The sequence below is a fragment of the Pristiophorus japonicus genome, chromosome 11 (assembly GCF_044704955.1).
Source record: "Pristiophorus japonicus isolate sPriJap1 chromosome 11, sPriJap1.hap1, whole genome shotgun sequence".
Classification (NCBI taxonomy): Eukaryota; Metazoa; Chordata; class Chondrichthyes; family Pristiophoridae; genus Pristiophorus; species Pristiophorus japonicus.
Genome location: NC_091987.1, coordinates 37,633,775 through 37,654,902, shown reverse-complemented (window position 1 = coordinate 37,654,902; position 21,128 = coordinate 37,633,775). Strand labels below are relative to the sequence as shown.

Genomic DNA, 21,128 nt, shown 5'->3' with positions numbered 1-21,128 from the left:
TTTCAACCGTCCCATACCCGCTTTCTGCTTGGGAGAGCGACCTGGAGGCATAAGCCACAGGTTGGAGTTGGCCCCCATCATTACTCTGCTGCAACACGCACCCAGCCCCAAAGGATGATGCATCGCATGTCAAAACCAATTTCTTACAGGGGTCGTACAGGGTGAATAACTTATTAGAACAAAGCAGGTTCCGCGCCCGATTGAAAGCCCGTTCCTGACAGTCCCCCCAAAAGCAATCGTAACCCTTACACAGGAGCACGTGTAGCGGCTCCAGCAATGTACTTAAGTTCGGTAGAAAGTTCCCGAAATAGTTCAATAGTGCCAGAAATGAACGCAATTCTGATGTGTTGCCGGGCCTGGGCGCGCGATGGATCGCCTCCGTTTTGGATTCCGTAGGCCGGATCCCATCTGCGGCAACCCTCTTGCCCAAAATCTTGACCTCTGGGGCCAAAAATACACACTTGAACTTCTTTAGTCGCAGGCCTACCCGGTCCAGTCGGCATAGCACCTCCTCCAGATTGTGCAGGTGTTCCTCGGTGTCTCGGCCCGTTATAAGGATACGATTGTTCCGGGGATGGATTTTAGCAGGCTTTCCATGTTCCTCTGAAAGATAGCGGCTGCTGAACGAATGCCAAACGGACACCTGTTGTAGGCAAACAGCCCCTTGTGCGTAGTGATGGTGGTCAGTAGCTTGGATTCTTCGGCCAGTTCCTGGGTCATGTAGGCTGAAGTGAGGTCCAACTTGGTGAACAGCTTGCCGCCTGCCAGCGTGGCAAAAAGATGCTCCGCTCTCGGAAGCAGGTATTGGTCTTGTAGTGACACTCGGTTGATAGTGGCCTTGTAGTCGCCACAGATCCTGACCGAGCCATCCGTTTTTAGGACAGGGACGATGGGGCTTGCCCAGTCACTGAATTCAACGGGCGAAATTATGCCCTTTCCTAACAACCTGTCCAACTCACTCTCAATTTTCTCCCGCATCACATACGGCACAGCTCTGGCTTTGTGGTGCACTGGTGTGGCGTCCGGGGTGATGCGTATCCTTACTTTAATGCCTTTGAAAGTCCCGACGTCAGGTTGAAATAATGACTCGAACCTTTGTAGGACCTGTGAGCATGAACTTCGCTCCACAGATGAAATGGCGTGCATATCCCCCCATTTCCAGTTCATTTTGGCTAGCCAGCTCCTCCCCAAAAGCACGGGTCCATTTCCCGGGACAATCCAGAGTGGCAGCCGGTTCTGAGATCCATTATGTGTGACCACCAACATTGCACTGCCTAGCACTGGGATGATCTCTTTGGTGTACGTCCGTAGTTGCGTGTCAATGCGTTCTAGTTTGGGTCTGCTAGCTCTGAGTGGCCACAGTTTCTCGAATTGTTGGACACTCATAAGTGACTGGCTGGCTCCTGTGTCCAGCTCCATGCATACCAGGATGCCGTTTAACAGTACTCTCATCATCATAGGTGGTGTTTTTGTGTATGAGCTGTGGATGTTTCCCACCTGAACCCGCTGAACTTCAGCGTCCATTGCTGTGTCCCAGGCATAACCCTGCCTTGCAGACCCCTCTTGTGGTTCATCCACTTCGTAAACCAGCCTCGCTGCGGGCTTCCTGCATATCCTGGCGAAATGTCCACTCAAGTTACAATTTCTGCAGATGAATTGTTGAAACCGGCAGGTCTTCGCAGCATGTTTGCCCCCGCACCTCCAGCATGAGCTGAGATTGTTGTGAACAAAAGAGCTGTTACCAGGCATTCCTCTCTGATTGCCTCTTTGATTACTCTTGAGCACTCTGTTTGTGGGTGTCAATGGTCCCATCCCGGGACGTATTGTCCCTTGTAATGGTGTAAATGTCCGTTCAACCTGCCATTGTCTCTGTTGAGGACCCACCCTAGAGTCTGTTACTGCCTGGTTGGTTTCGAATTGCCCTTGCCTGCCTGCGGGGTCCTGAGTTGCACTTACCATGTTAACTCCCTGCTCCATCGCCACGTTGGGAGCAGAGTTGTGCGCGTATATGATCTTGGTTTCCTCCTCCCCCGCCATGAAGGTTTGAGCCGTCAACGCCGCTGCTTCCAAGGTCAAGTCCTTGGTCTCAATTAGCTTCCTAAAAATCCCGGCATGACCAATGAAGAAATCCCGTAACATCTCTCCCCTGCAGGCGTCTGTGAACTTACAGAGGCTGGCCAAGTGCCGAAGATCTGCAACGAAGTCTGGTATGCTCTGTCCTTCCCGACGTTGGTGTGTATAGAATCGGTGTCGGGCCATGTGTATACTACTCGCCGGTTTGAGGTGCTCACCGATTGGTTTGCTGAGCTCCTCGAAGGTCTTGTCCGCCAGCTTCTCGGGTGCGAGCAGGTCTTTCATCAGCGTGTACATCTCAGGTCCACAGCTGGTCAGTAGATGCGCCCTTCGCTTGTCAGCCGCTGCTGCTCCCAGCCAGTCCTTCGTAACAAAGCTGTGCTGGAGCCTCTCAACGAAATCGTCCCAGTCCTCACCAACACAATACCGTTCCTCCGTGCTACCGGTGGCCATTCTCTTGAGTTGTTGATTCCCATTTCTCGTCGCCAAATGTTGTGTCCTTACACACTACAGCAAATCAACATGAGGCACATACTGGAGACAAGGTCACTTTGTCACCTGTACCTTTATTCACAGGACCAAGAAGTGATGACCCTGCGTGGGACCTCCCATTATATACCTGGATGACCAGGTGAGGAGTGTCTCCTACAAGTTCACCTCCTGTGGTCAAGGTATGTATTTCTCAGGTGTACACAATGTACAGTGTTGTTACATAAAGGTTACAGCTATGTGAAGGTTACAAACATGACACCTAGCTGCGCTGATTTTTTAACTCTCCACAAGGGTTTTCACAAGTGGCCGTAAGTGGTCACATACGCTGGCCTAAGTTAGTTTGGAGTAACTATTTGCTGTCTAAAGTGGCATTAATGGCCAAAACGGGCGTTGGTGGCTGGTAACGCACCCTTTTGAAAAAAACTAAACTAAACTAAACAAAATCCTAACTAACTCACTTACACTGGCGCAAATTGAATGTGCAAAATGGGGATTTTTAAGATACACAGAAAAATCAATTTGCTCCAAAAAAAAGGAAGCAACTCCAAGGCAATTATGAACCCTATAGGTGAGGGTGACAAGTGACATGGAGCAAAGGCTGGAAGTTGGAGTTGAGATGCCGATAGTCGAATTGAATGATGGAGCAGGATTGAGGAGCTTAATGGTTACTCCTGTTTCTAATGTTACTATGCAATTAGGTTACTAACTTTGAAACAGAAACAAAACATCAATGTTACTTACACATTTGCTTTCACTTATAATGCTCTAGCTATCAGGGTATTTTGATCATAATAAATTTGATTGCAGATTCTTGGCTGTATTTTTTCCCCAACTTCCTAGTGCTTTGGCAGATAGGGCAGAAATAGCTGGATCAGAGGGCAAAAACATTTGGGGAAACAGAAACTATTTTGTAACAGGTGTGGAGCTGCATGACCAAAAACTGGGCTGTCTGGAGCAATTCAGAGTTCAGGAATTCACAGGGTGAATTTTAGATTTGGCCAAATTAGCATGAGAGTCCATTGATCACTTACAATAAACAAGATAAAAGGGCCTTTTGCACTCAAACCAGAGTCGGGCCAAAGTGTGTCATTATCCTGAATTTACTTTTGTATTACACCAGGTGTCTCCCTGTGCACTGGTGACAAAAGGGAAGCACATATCAGGGCTGGTTGTGACATTTGGGCTAGCGTGCACGCGTAGACTATTGACATCATGAAATTTTCCACCTACATGCAGGATATTAGGACACACAGGCACATCCAATGCTGCACATCTGCAAAGAAGTTTCTTTTAACTGTTTAAAAAAAAAATATTTTAAATTCACTTAGAGTCACTGGAGAAGGTGCAGGAAAGATTCACGAGGATGATACCAGAACTGAGAGGATATACTTTTTAGGAAAGGCTGAACAGGCTCTTTACTCTAGAAAGCAGAAGGCTGAGAGGTGAACTAATGGAGGACTTTAAAATTATGAAGTGGTTTGGTAGGGTAGACATAGAGAAGATGTTTCCACTTATGGAGGAGAACTAAACTAGGAGCCATAAACATAAGATCGTCACTAATAAATTCAATTGGCAATTCAGGAGAAACTTCTTTACCCAAAGAATGGTAGGAATGTGGAACTCGCAGATAGTGGCCCCAAATTCCAGATGGTGAGTTGTGCTGGATTTGTGTCTGGAGTTATGCCTGCCGATACTCCAGAGAACACAATCCACCAGAATGTCATAAGTCAGCTTATTTGCATATACGTTGGAGGATTCCCAGCACAATTCCCATTTAAAATGAAAATCAGATTCAATTCTTTAAAAAGCCAAGGCTGGCTGAAGATTGCAACAGCAGGCTGGGGAAGCAGCATGTAAATCGAAGTGCTCGGCCCACTGTCATGTAGCTGCACTGGATGGCTCATGTGTGATTTTGTCCCACATTTTAAAATTGGGGATCTGACACAGACAACCGAAGAACGGATAAAGGCATTGAATTGAAGAATAAAAAACCTCCAAACATTCCTTGTGGAGACTGAACAGAGAGAGAGAGAGAGACTGCTGGGTCTCAATGGGACGGTGCATCAAAAAATGTGTCTCATACCATATGGAGGGAGGTGGCATTGGCAGTGAATGTCAATTATTTCACCCCCAGAACTGCAGACCAGTCTTCTTAATTCCAAGGGGGTAATGCTTGATGGTGAATATATGTAAATGTCTCAGTAAGACCGCAGTGGGAGTACTATGCGCAATTGTGGGCTCCACACTATAGGAAGAGTGTTGAGATGATAGAGAGGATACAGCATAGATTCACTAGGGTGCTGCCTGGTATGGGGAAATAAACATACCATTAAAGTCTTGAAAAATTGGGACTGTTTTGTTCAAATAGATGGACAAGTTGTAGTTTATGAAGGACAGAAGAAGGGACAACAGCATAAAAAGCATCGGAATAGGCAAGTCTGGACTCTGGCGGTGACAAAGGGGTGAATATGAAATTTCAGCAGCAGAGGGCCTGAGGTACAGGCAGAGGAGGGCATTGTCGTGGAGATGGAAATAACCAATCTTGGCGATGGAAACCATTTGGGGATTAAAGCTCAGCTCCTAAATAGCATCCCGAGAGCTCTCCCCTCTTGCTATGAAATACAAGAAGACAGAGGGGAAATGTCCAGGCGTGACACAGCTGACCAAAGCTATAATATTCTTTAACCTCTTTTATATTAGTACTTACACAGAAAGAAAGAACAAAAGAACTTGCTACTGAAAAATGGGAGCTGGATTTAGGAGTGTAAATGCAAGGAATCAGCTCAGCGACGCTGGTCTCCTCGAATTTTACTCAACCAAGTGGTTTTACTGAACTAAGTTTGTAGCATTTTTCCATGTCATCAGACATGGAAACTTTTTTGTGAGCCTCAGTTTGAGAATAAATTAGGTAGGATTTGCTGAGGAAAGTACAATACAGAAATTCAGCACACTGAAAAGGATTACATGGATATGAAGAATCATTTGCTCGATTATTTCAATGAAAATGCCACTAAAACATTGGACTGGATTTTCAGGTCTTCTGCACTCCATTTTTTGCCCTGGAGCAGCAGCAGTGACGGCGGTGAGGTCTTCTGGGCAGGTGGTCAGCCTCCAGTGCCCTGCAGCGATCCTTGGGTCTGGCTTTGCGGTGGCGTGGAGCAGCACTGGCTGGAAGATCTGTGCCGGTGTGTAACGCCCCTGGTTGCGAAACCGGCGCGAGTTTGAACTCCTGCCTGACCCGTTCGCCCGGAAGTGCACCTCACAATGACCACGTGGGAAATCAGGGCGGTCCAACCAACCCGTTGGCGAAGAGGTAATGGACTCCTAAGGTAAGTGTGATTGTTTTTTCTTTTAATTTTTTTGCGATTTGTGTTGTGGTGTGTGGCGTGAGTAATGTTTTGGGAATGTTTTGAGTTCCCCCCCTCCCCCCCAGGTGCCTCTCGGAGCGCTCCCGGGCCAGCTCTTTGGCTCGGGAGTTTCCCATCCTTGCGCCATGAGAGGTGTACAACGCCTCCCTTAGCGCTGCGCTCCCTGACCCGGGGCCCAGCTGCCCAAACTTACCTACTGAGGCCCAAATTTTTCCGGCCATTATCGCCCCAAAAACATCAAAGCCTAAAATCCAGCCCAATGTTTATATTTTGAAGGTTACTGTTATTTTTCATGAGATAATCACCTCATCTGAAGATTCTGAGGAAATGGTTAACTGCCCTCAGGAAGAGTAATGGTACATATAAACTTCTGAAGAATTTGCTAGTATTCTCTTACATCAACTCTGACTGCGGTCTGGTGAACAGTGTGTTGCCCTCTGCCGCCCTGACACAACGAGAGTTCATGCCCACTATTTCCTGTATGAGATCTCAGTTTAGGGCATACCATAAAGGGGAAGGTATAGAGTGCGGGTCCTGTGCACTTTCCGAGAGGATTAGAGGCGAAATAGGATTATTTTCATCATGATGCCATCTTGCAAAAGTGTCACGCTGATGCGTTCTGACACAATTTACAAAGCTGAATGCTTGTCTGACATTCAGTCCTGGACGGGATGAAATTTTCTCCAAATGAACATTGGGAAGATCAAAAACATTGTCTTCGGCCTCCGCCACCAATTCCATCCTCCTCCCTGGCCACTGTCGCAAGCTGAACCAGACTGTCACATCCTCGGCACCCTACATGAGCTGAGCTGAGCTTCTAACCACATATCCTCTCCATCACAAAGACCATCTGCTTTCACCTCCGTAATGTTGCCCACCTCTGCCACTGTCTCAGCTCATCTGCTGAAACCCTCATCTATGCTTTTGTACCTCCAGGCTTGACCATTCCAATCCTCTCCTGGCTGGCCTTCTATCTTCCACCCTCCATTAACTGGAGCTCCACCAAAACTCTGCTGCCTGTATCCTGAATCACACTAAGTCCCATTCACCTATCTTCCCTATGCTTGCTGACCTACCAATTCCTCGATTTTATAATTCCTTTCTTTATGTTTAAATCCCTCCATGGCCTCGCCCCTCCCTATATCTGTAACCTCCTCCAGTACGACAAGAACTCTACGTTCCTCCAATTTTGACCTCTGCATTCCTACTTCCTTCACCCCACCATTGACAGACATGCCTTCAGCTGACTAGACCCTAACTTCTGGAATTACCTCCCTAAACCTCTCCGCCTCTTTCTCATCCTTTAAGATGCTCCTATCTCTTTGACCAAGCTTTTGGTCACCTGTCCGAACGTCTCCTTCTTTGGCTCGGTGTCAATCTTTGTCTGATTTCACTGCTCTGAAATGTCATGGATATTTTACTATGTTAAAGGCTCTATATAAATGCTAGTTGGTGTTGTTTCAAAAAGAGTTTTTAAAAAGTTGCCAAAGACATTTTCATGGATTGAGAACTGGTTGGCAAACAGGAAGCGAAGAGTAGGAGTAAATGGGTACTTTTCAGAATGGCAGGCAGTGACTAGTGGGGTACCGCAAGGTTCTGTGCTGGGGCCCCAGCTGTTTACATTGTACATTAATGATTTAGACAAGGGGATTAAATGTAATAACTCCAAATTTACGGATGACACTAAGTTGGGTGGCAGTGTGAGCTGCGAGGAGGATGCTATGAGGCTGCAGAGTGACTTGGATAGGTTAGGTGAGTGGGCAAATGCATGGCAGATGAAGTATAATGTGGATAAATGTGAGGTTATCCACTTTGTGGTAAAAACAGAGAGACAGACTATTATCTGAATGGTGACAGATTAGGAAAAGGGGAGGTGCAACGAGACCTGGGTGTCATGGTATATCAGTCATTGAAGGTTGGCATGCAGGTACAGCAGGCGGTTAAGAAAGCAAATGGCATGTTGGCCTTCATAGCGAGGGGATTTGAATACAGGGGCAGGGAGGTGTTACTACAGTTGTACAGGGCCTTGGTGAGGCCACACCTGGAGTATTGTGTACAGTTTTGGTCTCCTAACTTGAGGAAGGACATTCTTGCTATTGAGGGAGTGCAGCAAAGGTTCATCAGACTGATTCCTGGGATGGCGGGACTGACATATCAAGAAAGACTGGATCAACTGGAGTTCAGAATAATGAGAGGGGATCTCATAGAAACGTTTAAAATTCTGATGGGTTTAGACAGGTTAGATGCAGGAAGAATGTTCCCAATGTTGGGGAAGTCCAGAACCAGGGGTCACAGTCTAAGGATAAGGGGTAAGCCATTTAGGACCGAGATGAGGAGAAACTTCTTCACCCAGAGAGTGGTGAACCTGTGAAATTCTCGGCCACAGAAAGTTGTTGAGGCCAATTCACTAAATATATTCAAAAAGGAGTTAGATGCAGTCCTTACTACTAGGGGATCATGGGGTATGGCGAGAAAGCAGGAATGGGGTACTGAAGTTGCATGTTCAGCCATGAATTCATTGAATGGCGGTGCAGGCTCGAAGGGCCGAATGGCCTATTCCTGCACCTATTTTCAATGTTTCTATGTTTCTATGAACACAGTACACCTTTAAACTGGAATCTTGCTGCTACATACTGTACTTTAAATTTACAATGGAGTAGAGGGCCCAGAAAGTTCGTACAAGAAAGGAGGCAGAACTGTGTTTCTGTGCATTGCAGCCCAATTAAATCACATTCTCCACCACTGCCTGGACCATATCAGCCTCTATTTATAAGATAAAGTCATTTTGCACTCAAGTCCGCATGTACAGTCAATCACAAGTCAGAGAAGGTTCAATTCTTTAAAAAAAAAGCATGCTTATATCAGGAATTCTTATCAGAAAGTCACCTTTCCACAATTACTAATTGATCCCAGAGCCAACACACAGGGACAAATTGCTTCTAAACCACATGCTTTTAAGTGGAAAAAGCTATAAAGCACGGCAGGGTAACTTTCTAAAAACTACAAGCAAATCTATTAGACAATAAGCAGTTAGATATCTCACTCTGATGACCTTAGTTTACTTCCGATCACAGTCTTTGCACTGTAATAAAAAAAAACACTTGCTTAGAAGAAGAATGGTATGCTGTTATTAGGAAATAAGCCCCATTGAAACAGATAAAGAAAAATCTGTATGTGTATAATTAGCTCTTAAGGTGAGCAGCCTGAATTTCTAGGCCCTGTCTGCTGTATGTGTATACCCCTTATACATATATGCCTTTGTAATTTATTAATACAATCTGCATGGATTTGCCCTATTTCTGCATTCTTACTGGTACTCTGGATAAAGTATCATCTCACTCTCAATTATTTATTGTATTTGGTTGAATATGGTATTGGTTAAATACAATACCATAGAAATAAAATGTGCCCCACCAATTGAACATATAATAGGTGCAAGCTTTACACATATAAGTTGAAGGTGTTTTGTGAATCTTTCACCGTTGCAGGTAGACCTGATAAAATTGTGAACCCGGCAAGTTTACTTTGGGGTTGCCAGTGGCTACACGAGACCCAAGCGTCAGGCTCCAGTGACACGAGCACACCGCCGAGCCAATAGAAAAGCAGCTTTAGTCTCTGACAGTGTTTTGGTTCTTGAGTCTTAAAAGCTGTTTTTATACTGAGCTAAGTGCCTCCCTTTGGGAGCTGGTGGCAGTAAAGTGGCACCTAACCCAATATAAAAGGAGCTGGAGATTTTTTTAATTTAAACACAGAGAAAAGAGGAGTAAAAAGTAAGAAAATAATACATTAATACCAGTAGTTTTTTGGCATGAGATGGTACTTCAAGGAAATGGCCCGTGATTGAAATTATAACTGAGCAGTATGTTGCAATGTGCATCTGGTCCCCTGATAATCTACATACAGTCTGTGTCTGGGCCACTGGTATTCTAGATACAGTGTGTGTCTGGGCTACTGGTACTCGAGATACAGTGTGTGTCTGGGCCCTGGTACTCTAGATACAGTGTGTGTCTGGGTCCTGGTACTCTAGATACAGTGTGTGTCTGGGCCCTGACAGACTAGATTCAGTGTGTGTCTGGGACCTGGTACTCTAGATACAGTGTGTGTCTGGGCCCTGGTACTCTAGATACAGTGTGTGCCTGGGCCCTGGTACTCCAGATACAGTGTGTGTCTGGGCCCTGGCAGAATAGATTCAGTGTGTGTCTGGCCCCCTGGTACTCTAGATACAGTGTGTGCCTGGGCCCTGGTACTCTAAATACAGTGCGTGTCTGGCCCCCTGGTACTCTAGATACAGTGTGTGTCTGGGCCCTGGTACTCTAGATACAGTGTGTGTCTGGGCCCTGGTACTCTAGATACTGTGTGTGTCTGGGCCCTGGTAGACTAGATACTGTGTGTGTCTGGGCTCTGGTAGACTAGATACTGTGTGTGTCTGGGCCCTGGTAGACTAGACACTGTGTGTGTCTGGGCCCTGGTAGACTAGATACTGTGTGTGTCTGGGCCCTGGTAGACTAGACACTGTGTGTGTCTGGGCCCTGGTAGACTAGACACTGTGTGTATCTGGGCCCTGGTAGACTAGACACTATGTGTGTCTGGGCCCTGGTAGACTAGATACTGTGTGTGTCTGGGCCCTGGTAGACTAGATACTGTGTGTGTCTGGGTCCTGGTAGACTAGACACTGTGTGTGTCTGGGCTCTGGTAGACTAGACACTGTGTGTGTCTGGGCCCTGGTACTCTAGATACAGTGTGTTTCTGGGCCCTGGTAGACTAGACACTGTGTGTGTCTGGGCCCTGGTAAACTAGATACTGTGTGTGTCTGGGCCCTGGTAGACTAGACACTGTGTGTGTCTGGGCCCTGGTAGACTAGATACTGTGTGTGTCTGGGCCCTGGTAGACTAGATACTGTGTGTGTCTGGGCCCTGGTAGACTAGATACTGTGTGTGTCCGAGCCCTGGTAGACTAGACACTGTGTGTGTCTGGGTCCTGGTAGACTAGACACTGTGTGTGTCTGGGCCCTGGTAGACTAGATACTGTGTGTGTCTGGGCCCTGGTAGACTAGATACTGTGTGTGTCTGGGCCCTGGTAGACTAGATACTGTGTGTGTCTGGGCCCTGGTAGACTAGATACTGTGTGTGTCTGGGCCCTGGTAGACTAGATACTGTGTGTGTCTGGGTCCTGGTAGACTAGACACTGTGTGTGTCTGGGTCCTGGTAGACTAGATACTGTGTGTGTCTGGGCCCTGGTAGACTAGATACTGTGTGTGTCTGGGCCCTGGTAGACTAGATACTGTGTGTGTCTGGGTCCTGGTAGACTAGACACTGTGTGTGTCTGGGCCCTGGTAGACTAGATACTGTGTGTGTCTGGGCCCTGGTAGACTAGATACTGTGTGTGTCTGGGCCCTGGTAGACTAGATACTGTGTGTGTCTGGGCCCTGGTAGACTAGATACTGTGTGTGTCTGGGCCCTGGTAGACTAGACACAGTGTCTCACTGGCAGCTTAAGTTGCTTTTGTCCTGCAGCTGCTCCAGTTCAGATTCAGGAAGACTCATGTTCATAACTTGGCTCCCTTGTCCCAGCAGCAAATCTGTACACATGAAAAATTTAGTCTGCCATTGAGACATGGCGACTGATTTAACCCTTTCAAGGCTGGAAGCTAGCTAATAAATACATGTCTCCGAGAATCAGAACCGAAACAGCGCAAGTGTTAAAAGCGGATTTAATTTCTTTGTCAATTCGTAAAGCCTCAGTGTATGAAATTGGCATTCGGAGGATCATAGCTCCGATAGCTGCCTTTATGTTACACCAAGGCTTGTGCCAGTCAGAATTCAAAGCAGCCAGCGGTTGAGAAGATCTGGTACAAATTAATCTTTTGAATGCAACCAGCTGTATGACACCTGCAAGGGTGACTACATCACTGTCACAGGCCTTAGTGCATGATAAAAGCATCTTTTTGTGCCAATCTGTAATTCTAACCCTATTTCTAAGAGCTTTTAGTTTATATGCTAAACAAAGATGCTTTACAACTTTTTGATGAGCATGTACAGTTTTAAAAGTAGTACTTACTTGATGTAATAGGGCACTTTATTGGGCGATATTGCCCGCTCCCAAGGACCTTGGACAGAAGCTGGAAACAAAAAGCCAAAGAGAAAAAGGTCAAGTCCAGAGTAAATAAGAAAAATACATTAATCATTAAAATGACTACTTTTAACTCAGCTCAGCAGATCTCCATCTGTTTGCTCAGCTGCCCATGAAGAAGGGAAGAATTCACCTAGCGGTCTGAGAATTTTTTTTATAATCTGTTTGAAATTGAACTCTATCAACCACAAAAGTAATGGTGAAGCATGTGGGTTATGAACCTGGAGAGTCAATAATTACAGTGTGCATTACTGTTAATGCCACCATCGCATTTCAGACCGAAAAACAAACAGTGAAAACATGTTTAATACATCACCAGTGAGATTACGTAGGAATGTTCCATTACATACTGCTGCGGCTATAACTATAACATTAGTATGATACAAAAGATACAGAAATAAACTTCCTGTAAAGTATTGTGAATAAAACCACTGAAAAGCAAAATACAGTGCTCTTGTTAACTAGGCTTTCTTTATTCTGACAGAAAGTGGGATGAGTTGTAGGTGAATAAATATTCAAGGGTTACATTGAAATCTTTGGAGGCCGTCATTTGAACACCCCTGCTCTGTACTTAATTATTGTCAACCATGACTCAGTGATAGCACTCTCGCCTCTGAGTCAGAAGGTTTGGGTTCAAGTCCCACTCCAGGGACTTGAGCACTGAAGGAGTGCTGTACTATCGGAGGTATCTTTCAGATGAGGCACCCCCGTCTGCTCTCTCAGGTGGACGTAAAAGTATCCACAGCACTACCTTGAAGAAGAGCAGGGGAGATCTCCTTGGTGTCCTGGCCAATATTTATCCTTCAACTAACAGCAGTAAAATAGATTGTCTGGTTATTAACCAAGATCTAAAACAGATGAACTGGTCATTATCTCAGTGCTGTTTGTGGGACCTTGCTGTGTGTAAATTGACTGATGAGTTTCCTTTATTACAAGTGACTACACTTCAAAATTACTTAATTGGCTGTAAAGTGCTTTGGGACATCCTGAGTTTGTGAAAAGCACTTTACAAATGTGAACCCAATGGCTCACTGGGTAAATGCATCATTTGGTGCAGTATGTAGGTCAGTAAAGTTCCATGTTTGACTCTAATCTCATCCAGAACAGCAGTCATAGCATCCATGGGTTTGCTTGGATTTTGTGGAGTTTTAGTATAGCCCAAATAAACTTGCAAGATTTGCTATGGCTTGTCACAAGGAAGACATGTTTTCTTTTACCAGATTTGCTCGCTCCACTTCCACCTGGAGCCTGATAGGGAGAGTGCCAGGTGGAAATTTAAATAGAGTAGAGTGGTGCTGAGAGACAGGTATTGAGCCTTTCTATAAAATTGACACTGAAGTTAACAAGTGCCCATCAAAGTTGGTAAAAGTGTTTTCCATAACATGGACCTCACTATTTCAACTAGATGGATGGAAACGTAAATTTGAATAAGATTGTATTTCTCCACTAAAAAAGGAAGCCACATGAATATCAATAAATTGTATAATGGCGTCAGCTTGTGGCAATGTTCACGAGGTTGCTAGAGCAACCTTTACAGGAAGTAAGTTCATGAAGAGTGCCAAGGGGGGGTCCAGAGAATGATCTATTGGCATCATTATATTACGCCATGAATATTCACAAACTTAAATTCTGTCTTGTTTACTTTGACACATCAACTGGTGATAAATAATGCAGAGTTAATGAAGTCCCAGTACGTAAATGATTTAAATTTTTAACTGTATGACTAGTCCAGAAGAGAATTTGTAAAATTTATTACAAACTCCAATCAGAAAATCTACCTTTCAGCATCAGGCCCAGACTGCTTCCGAGTGTCTTACAGTCCGACTCATGTGGAAACTCTCCTTTATACAGCAGGGCAGATGCCACGGCTGTTAGAAGAGCATGTGCAGATGTTTGAAGTCACAATTCCCAAATGGTTACAGACAGCCTAGCAAGCACAAAACCTCTCTGATGGTCTGTACAGTCAAGAGATATTTAGCTTAGTGACTGCCAGGAAATGTGGCTATCTGTAATGGAAAGAAACACTTGGATTTATATAGCACCTTTCACAACCTCAGGACACCCCAAAGCGCTTTACAGCCAATGAAGTACAATAATGGTAATACAGTTAACATTTATGCTGATTTCATGGGTGGCACATGGGTGAATTTCAAAACCTCCACTGCACAAGCATTGCTTCATTTACTTTCATGTACTGTCCCTGATATCAGCATTACCATCCCCGATACCAGCATTACCGTCTCCGATACCAGCATTACCGTCCCCGATACCAGCATTACCGCCCCCGATACCAGCATTACCGTCCCCGATACCAGCATTACCGTCCCCGATACCAGCATTACCGTCCCCGATACCAGCATTACCGTCCCCGATACCAGCATTACTGTCCCTGATACCAGCATTACTGTCCCTGATACCAGCATTACTGTCCCTGATACCAGCATTACTCTACCTGATACCAGCATTACTCTACCTGATACCAGCATTACTGTCCCTGATACCAGCATTACTGTCCCCGATACCAGCATTACTGTCCCTGATACCAGCATTACTGTCCCTGATACCAGCATTACCATCCCTGATACCAGCATTACTGTCCCTGATACCAGCATTACTCTACCTGATACCAGCATTACTGTCCCTGATACCAGCATTACTGTCCCCGATACCAGCATTACTGTCCCCGATACCAGCATTACCGTCCCTGGCAGTTTGATAAAGTAAATGTATTATAAGTTGAGAGCTCTAACCAGAAAGCACTCTGGGCTGATAGGTGACATTGACTGGAATATAAATAGGAGGACATCCATCCAACATCTCTTCTACTTTACTCAAACCTTACAGGAAGAGTAATTACAATGGGAATAATACGAGGAACCAACCCTTTATTTGAAGAATAAATTTTAAAGCCCCAATTTTAATCTCCCTGATGATAACTGAGCCTGCAGGGGGTTAAAACACTTGCAGCGACCTACTCATCTGATCCTCGCTGGCCTCGTACCATGTGTCGTTTTAACAGGTGTGTTCTGAACAGCCAGTGAGGCCCAAGCATCAGGCAGGCAGGAAGCTCATTGAAAATCACATCATTGAGACTTGAGCTCATGATCTGGACTGATGTTTTAGTGCAGTGGCTGAGCCAGTGCTATGTTGTCAGAGGTGCCTTCTGCCATGGGCTGCTTCATTATCGGAGGAGTAGTGAATGGAGCTTAACGCTGTAAAATTGTCAGTGAACAACCTCACAGCTGACCTTATGATGGAGGGAACATCACTGATGAAACAACAACAACTTGCATTTATATAGCGCCTTTAGCATAGTAAAATGTCTCAAGGCGCTTCACAGGAGTGTTATAAGACACAAAAACAAAATTTGACACCCAGCTAGATAAGACAAAATTACGTCAGATAACCAAAGGCTTGGTCAAAGAGGTAGATTTTAAGGAGCGTCTTGAAGGAGAAGTTTAGAGAGTTGAACATAGTCGATCCTTATATTGTAGGGCATCCCAGAATGATCCAGGCACATGAAATGTGCCATCAACATGCTAATGGTGTGTTCTTTATGACTCTGTTATCTGAATAGATTTAATTGTACCGATGTTCGGCTCATATACTTACATGGCACATAGTTGTCACAATCTATAGCTGCAAAGTATAGTCCTGATCTCTCAGAAGCCACTGAGAGACTACCCTCTTCGCGTCATAGAATGCTGGATGCCTTAAAATGAAAGAATCTTGGCAGCTGTCAGGGAACTGAATATTTCTTTACGTGGGTGCGTGCTACTTGCCGTGACTCAGTGGTAGCACTCTCCCTGCTGACTCAGGAGGTCATGGGTTCAATTCCTACTCCAGGTCTTAAGCGCATAATCTAGGCTGACACCTATGTGCACTACTGAGGGAGTGCTGCATTGTCAGAGGCCTCAATTTTCAGATGAGATTTTTAACTGTGGCTCCGTCTACCTGCTCAGGTGGATGTAAAAGATCCCATAGCATTATTCAAAGAAGAGCTGGGAAATTCCAACATTTATCGCTCAACCAACATCACCAAAAAAAACAGATTATCTGGTCAGGATCACATTGCTGTTTGTGGGAGTTTGTTGTGCACAAGTTGGCTGCCACATTTCCCACATTACAAGAGTGACTAGATTCCAAAAGTACTTCATTAGCTGTAAAGGACTTTCAGACGTCTGGTGGTCGTGAAAGGCGCTATATAAATCCAAGTTTTTCTTTCTTTCATTCAGCTCATTGCTGTTTGTGGGATCTTGTGTGAAAACTGGTTGCTGCATTTGCCTATATAACAATGATTACACTTCAGCTTTACTTCATTGGCTGTGAACTGCTTTGGGATGACCTAAGAACTATAAAAACGCAACTTATTTCTTTCTTAAATGCTGAATGCAAATGTGCTTCACTTTGAGAGACTGCAATCTGTTCCTGTTGATGTAGGTGGTAGCACTGATGATGGGAGCACGTATCACTCTGTCAGTGAAATCTACGGCTTCCTGAACTTTCAGAAAGCCTGCCATTCTGTAAAGTTGGCATTCCGCTGTCAGTTGTCCATGGGGGGCGGGGGGGGGGGGGCGTGGGGGAAGGGGTGGTCGTCGCTTACTCTGCATCCACAACTTGCTCTACACATCTGTATACAACAGATCAGCTAATGTGACTGATGTCGCCAGTGATAATGTGGAATGGTCCCAGAGCATACTATTTTAGATGCGACCAAATTTCCCACTAAGCTGTGTGGCTGCGCAGTCACCGGTTAGGTCCTTCGCAGGCTGCTCACCGGCTTTTCCATTGTAAATACCACGCATGTGTAAAAATTTGTATGGGCCGCACACTGGGTGAGGCAGGCCATGCAGGAGGCAGTGCGCACCTTACAGGAGACGCCGGCTGTGACCTTTATATCTACTGGCAGTACGGTATCTTTGGTAGAGGTGTGCGGTAGGTTGGGGTGCAGAATGTAACACACTGATGGCTTGCTTCGTGAAGATCAGCTTCCACAAGCATTCTTCTGGGACAAATGGAGGGCAAGAGCTCCTCAATCTGTTTACCCTAACGTGGGGCTTCCAACGGGTGGCTGCTATCTGCCTGTGGTGCTGCCCGAGCAACCTGGCCTCCTTCCATTATCCCACCTCTTCTGTCCCCCAGAAGCAAAGATAAAGGGGAATTATCAATATGTAACCTCTTAGGCGCTCTCTTTCATGAGGGTGGAGGGTAGAAATGGCAGCCCCAAAGCAAACGGCACAACGGCAGATGGTTAAAGAGTTCTCAACAACAAAACACATCACTGAAATTACATGTGAAGTAAGGCATCAGTTCAGTGTAGCTGCTGGGTTCTTTAAATTCACTCGAGCCTTTTCTGTTGTGCCTAAGCCTGGATGCCTATTTCATGCAGCCGAGAATACGACTGGGCACAACTGAAGCGGTAATGACCGTTTCCGCCTCATTTGAATGTGCCTGGCCAAAAATGGGTGGGTGCTTTCTGTGCCCGCTGGAAATGATAAGGAAAAGAAAGCAGCAGGCAGACACATGGACGTGGATCCAAACTAACAAACCCTGCCCCATTCTCTTCCACTGTCCACTTCATAACTGCCCAAAATCTGGGTGGTAGGCTGAGGAAAATCTAGGCCAAGATATGAATGAATTTTCCGAATTAGTAAAATAAATGTTGGAGTTCAAGTCATGATCCCACCTTTAATCCGACCCCATCTTGCCCTGTCTGGTTTGGGACTTGCCAAAAGGTAGCAGCACATACCTGAGATAATTTGTTCAACCAATGCGCTCAACATTACTATGGTTATCAGGTGTCGCTTGATTTATAAGTGGTTTCGGGTATTGTGTAAAAATAACTTCATTCAAATGACTTCTGTTTTAATAATGTGAAATGACAGCTCAAAGAAAAAGATAGGTTTCCTTTGGGAGAATGAGAATCAATGCGATTGAAAAATTAACCACGTTAAATGGGTCTTTTTGATTTTATACTCCAGGTTAGATTACACTTTGAATACACCAGATAGATGTAGATAGATACATCTTATAAATGAATAAATTATTTCATGCATAGAAAGAATTTTCAGAGTGTGATTGGAGGATCACTTCAGGATGGTGTGCATCCATTACTTACTGGATAGGAAGTGCTGGGATGTGGGGCCAAAGTCCCGATGGGCCTCATGCAGCTGCTTCAGACGTTCATCGATGGACACCTGTAGAGAAGGAAGAGAAGGAATTATTAGCAGGGCTGAAGGGATGTGGTTAACCACTGTCTTTATCAATTATGCATTAAGCATCTTTTCAAGGAGTTAAAATGTGCATATCCTGGTATATCAATCTTCATTTCCTATGAACCATAATTTTTATTCTAATTTTCTTCCCTTTTGACTAAAAATCTGGACGAACTTCATGACAAGTAATTAAAAATATGATTACTGGGACTGAAACTAACTTTTACTTTAATGCTAATTGGATTTTTCTTCCCTTACCCTTCCAGTTTTCTTGCATTGTAACATGACAAGAATACAAATACATACATTTTTAGCGGGACCAAGATGAAAACTTACTGCCGGCTTCTGGTCACAGGGATCCACCCCCCTGCCTAAAATGACAATTTCAATCCATATTTAGGGTCAATTCTGCTCTTCAAGTATAGGGGTGTCAGTGCAGGGAAATGGAACAATTTCCCTCTTTTTTGTTACCCAGTTAAGGATAGTGCAGCGACATGGGACATGCAGCACTCTCCATACTGCTGTAGCAATGTGCCTTAATCCCAGCCTCAGAAAAGTGCCTCTCCCTTCCCTTCTCCCTCTGGCCCCCAACCAATTCCTCCATTTCCAAAAATCAGGCAGCCTTTTAGTTTCTCTGAGTGAGGTTGCCAAGTTAATGCCAAATTAGGGACAGCTTTGTGCTGTATTGAACTTTATGCCAGCTGAGATAAACTTGCACTCCATCAGTCCGGGCTGGCTTCAAATCCAGTTCCAGAATGAAAGACAAGTGTACTGACCCAAACTGCTTGAATTGCTAATTCTTTTTTGTGAACTATATTGATACTTACAGTGCCACTGAGCAATGGAGCCTGGAGTTTAAGCCAGCATTGCAACAAATGATTAAATTATTCTGGTTTTCCATCATCAACTAAGATAGTTATGGAGACTGAATAGAATGGAAAGTAGCCCCAAATGACACGTCAGAATAAATGATTAAATTAAGAGACTGGTGAGTGACATAAATGTATTCAGTTGCCTGCAGCCTCACAAGTAGTGTTCCGAACACAGATGAGACTGCACACAGGGAGGTTAAAGTAACAGTGACCTCAGTCTTTATTAAGACACTCCAGAGTGAGGAACGGGCCTTAGGGGCCGGCTTATATACAGTGCTCCCAAGGGATGCTGGGATCCCTTGGGACTTCAGGGGATGAGCTCCCTGGTGGCGGAACATGGGAGTGAATGCTTTACAGATACACAACATCACTCCCCCCTAAAGTCAAAGTGAAAACTATTTACAAGGTGAGGCGGTCGGGAGCCTTTCTTTCCCTGGTGGACTGCCTCGGTACAAATGTCTGTTCTGCTGTATTGGCTGTGCCCTCGCTGAGCTGGCCCTGCAGGGCTGCTGGGTGAGCCTGGCCTTGCTGGGCTGTTGGGCATGATGGGTTCGATTTCCTGGTCCGGGGTGGTGTCGTTGATCCTTTGGGTGTGTGTTGTGGGCTCGAAAAAGGTGGTGTCTGCTGTGGGTTGTTCAGGGCAGTCTGTGAACCGCAGCCTCATTTGGTCCAGGTGCTTTCTGCAATTTTGGCCATTGTCTAGTTTGACTACAAACAGCCGACTCCCTACTTTAGATATCACCGTGCCCACGATCCACTTGGGACCATGTCCATAGTTTAGTACATACACAGGGTCATTCAGATCAATTTCCCGTGACACAGTGGTGCGACCATCGTTTACATTTTGTTGCTGCCGCCTGCTCTCGATGTCATCATGCAGGTTGGGGTGAACCAGCGAGAGTCTGGTTTTGAGTGTCCTTTTCATGAGTAGCTCAGCTGGGGGCACCCCTGTGAGCGAGTGGGGTCTCGTGCGGTAGCTAAGTAGGACTCGGGACAGGCGCGTTTGGAGTGAGCCTTCTGTGACCGTTTAAGGCTCTGTTTAATTGTTTGTACTGCCCGCTCTGCCTGCCCATTGGAGGCTGGTTTAAATGGGGCCGAGGTGACATGTTCGATCCCATTGCGGGTCATGAATTCTTTAAATTCGGCACTGGTGAAACATGGCCCGTTGTCACTGACCAGTATGTCAGCCAGGCCGTGGGTGGCAAACATGGCCCTCAGGCTTTCAATGGTGGCGGTGGCGGTGTTTCCCGACATTATTTCACATTTAATCCATTTTGAAAAAGCATCCACCACCACCAAGAACATTTTACCGAGAAACGGGCCCGCATAGTCGACATGGATCCTCGACCATGGTCTGGAGGGCCAGGACCACAAACTTAGTGGTGCCTCTCTGGGCGCGTTGCTCAACTGAGCACACACGCTGCATTGCCGTACACAGGACTCTAAGTCAGAGTCGATACCGGGCCACCACACGTGGGATCTGGCTATCGCTTTCATCATTACTATACCCAGGTGTATGCTGTGGAGATCCGAGATGAACGTCTCCCTGCCCTTTTTGGATAGCACTACACGGTTGCCCCACAACAGGCAGACTGCCTGAATGGGCAGCTCGTCCTTTCTTGATTAGCTCTTGCATTTCAACGGGGATGCTGGCCCAGCTCCCATGCAGTACACAGTTTTTTACGAGGGATAGCAGAAGATCTTGGCTGGTCGAAGTCCTAATCTGGCGGGCCGTGACAGGTAATTTATCATTTTCAAATGCTTCCATGACCATCAACAAGTCTGCAGGCTGTGCCACCATCAACAAATTTGCAGGCTGCGCCATTTCCACCCCCGTGGTGGGCAATGGTAGCCGACTGAGAGCATCCGCACAGTTCTCGGTGCCTGGCCTGTGGCAGATGGTACAGTTATACGCTGATAACGCGAGTGCCCACCTTTGTATGCGGGCTGAGGCATTAGTATTTATCCCCTTGTTTTCAG

The 21,128-nt window shown here is 45.7% G+C and overlaps 1 protein-coding gene across 12 annotated transcripts in view; it reads right to left on the bottom strand.

Annotated features, from left to right (window-relative positions):
* The window catches only part of dmd (dystrophin), a 2,299,423-nt gene that overhangs the window by 164,115 nt on the left and 2,114,180 nt on the right, over window positions 1–21,128 (bottom strand). For 9 of the 12 annotated variants that reach the window (XM_070893344.1, XM_070893337.1, XM_070893340.1 and 6 more), the window contains 3 exons: window positions 18,180–18,258; window positions 11,990–12,050; window positions 8,977–9,015 (listed from right to left, as the gene is read on the bottom strand). In XM_070893344.1, coding sequence (XP_070749445.1) covers window positions 8,977–9,015; window positions 11,990–12,050; window positions 18,180–18,258 — 179 coding nt within the window. The remainder of the gene's footprint in view (window positions 1–8,976; window positions 9,016–11,989; window positions 12,051–18,179; window positions 18,259–21,128) is intronic. The other 3 variants (XM_070893339.1, XM_070893349.1, XM_070893343.1) reach the window with 2 other exon arrangements.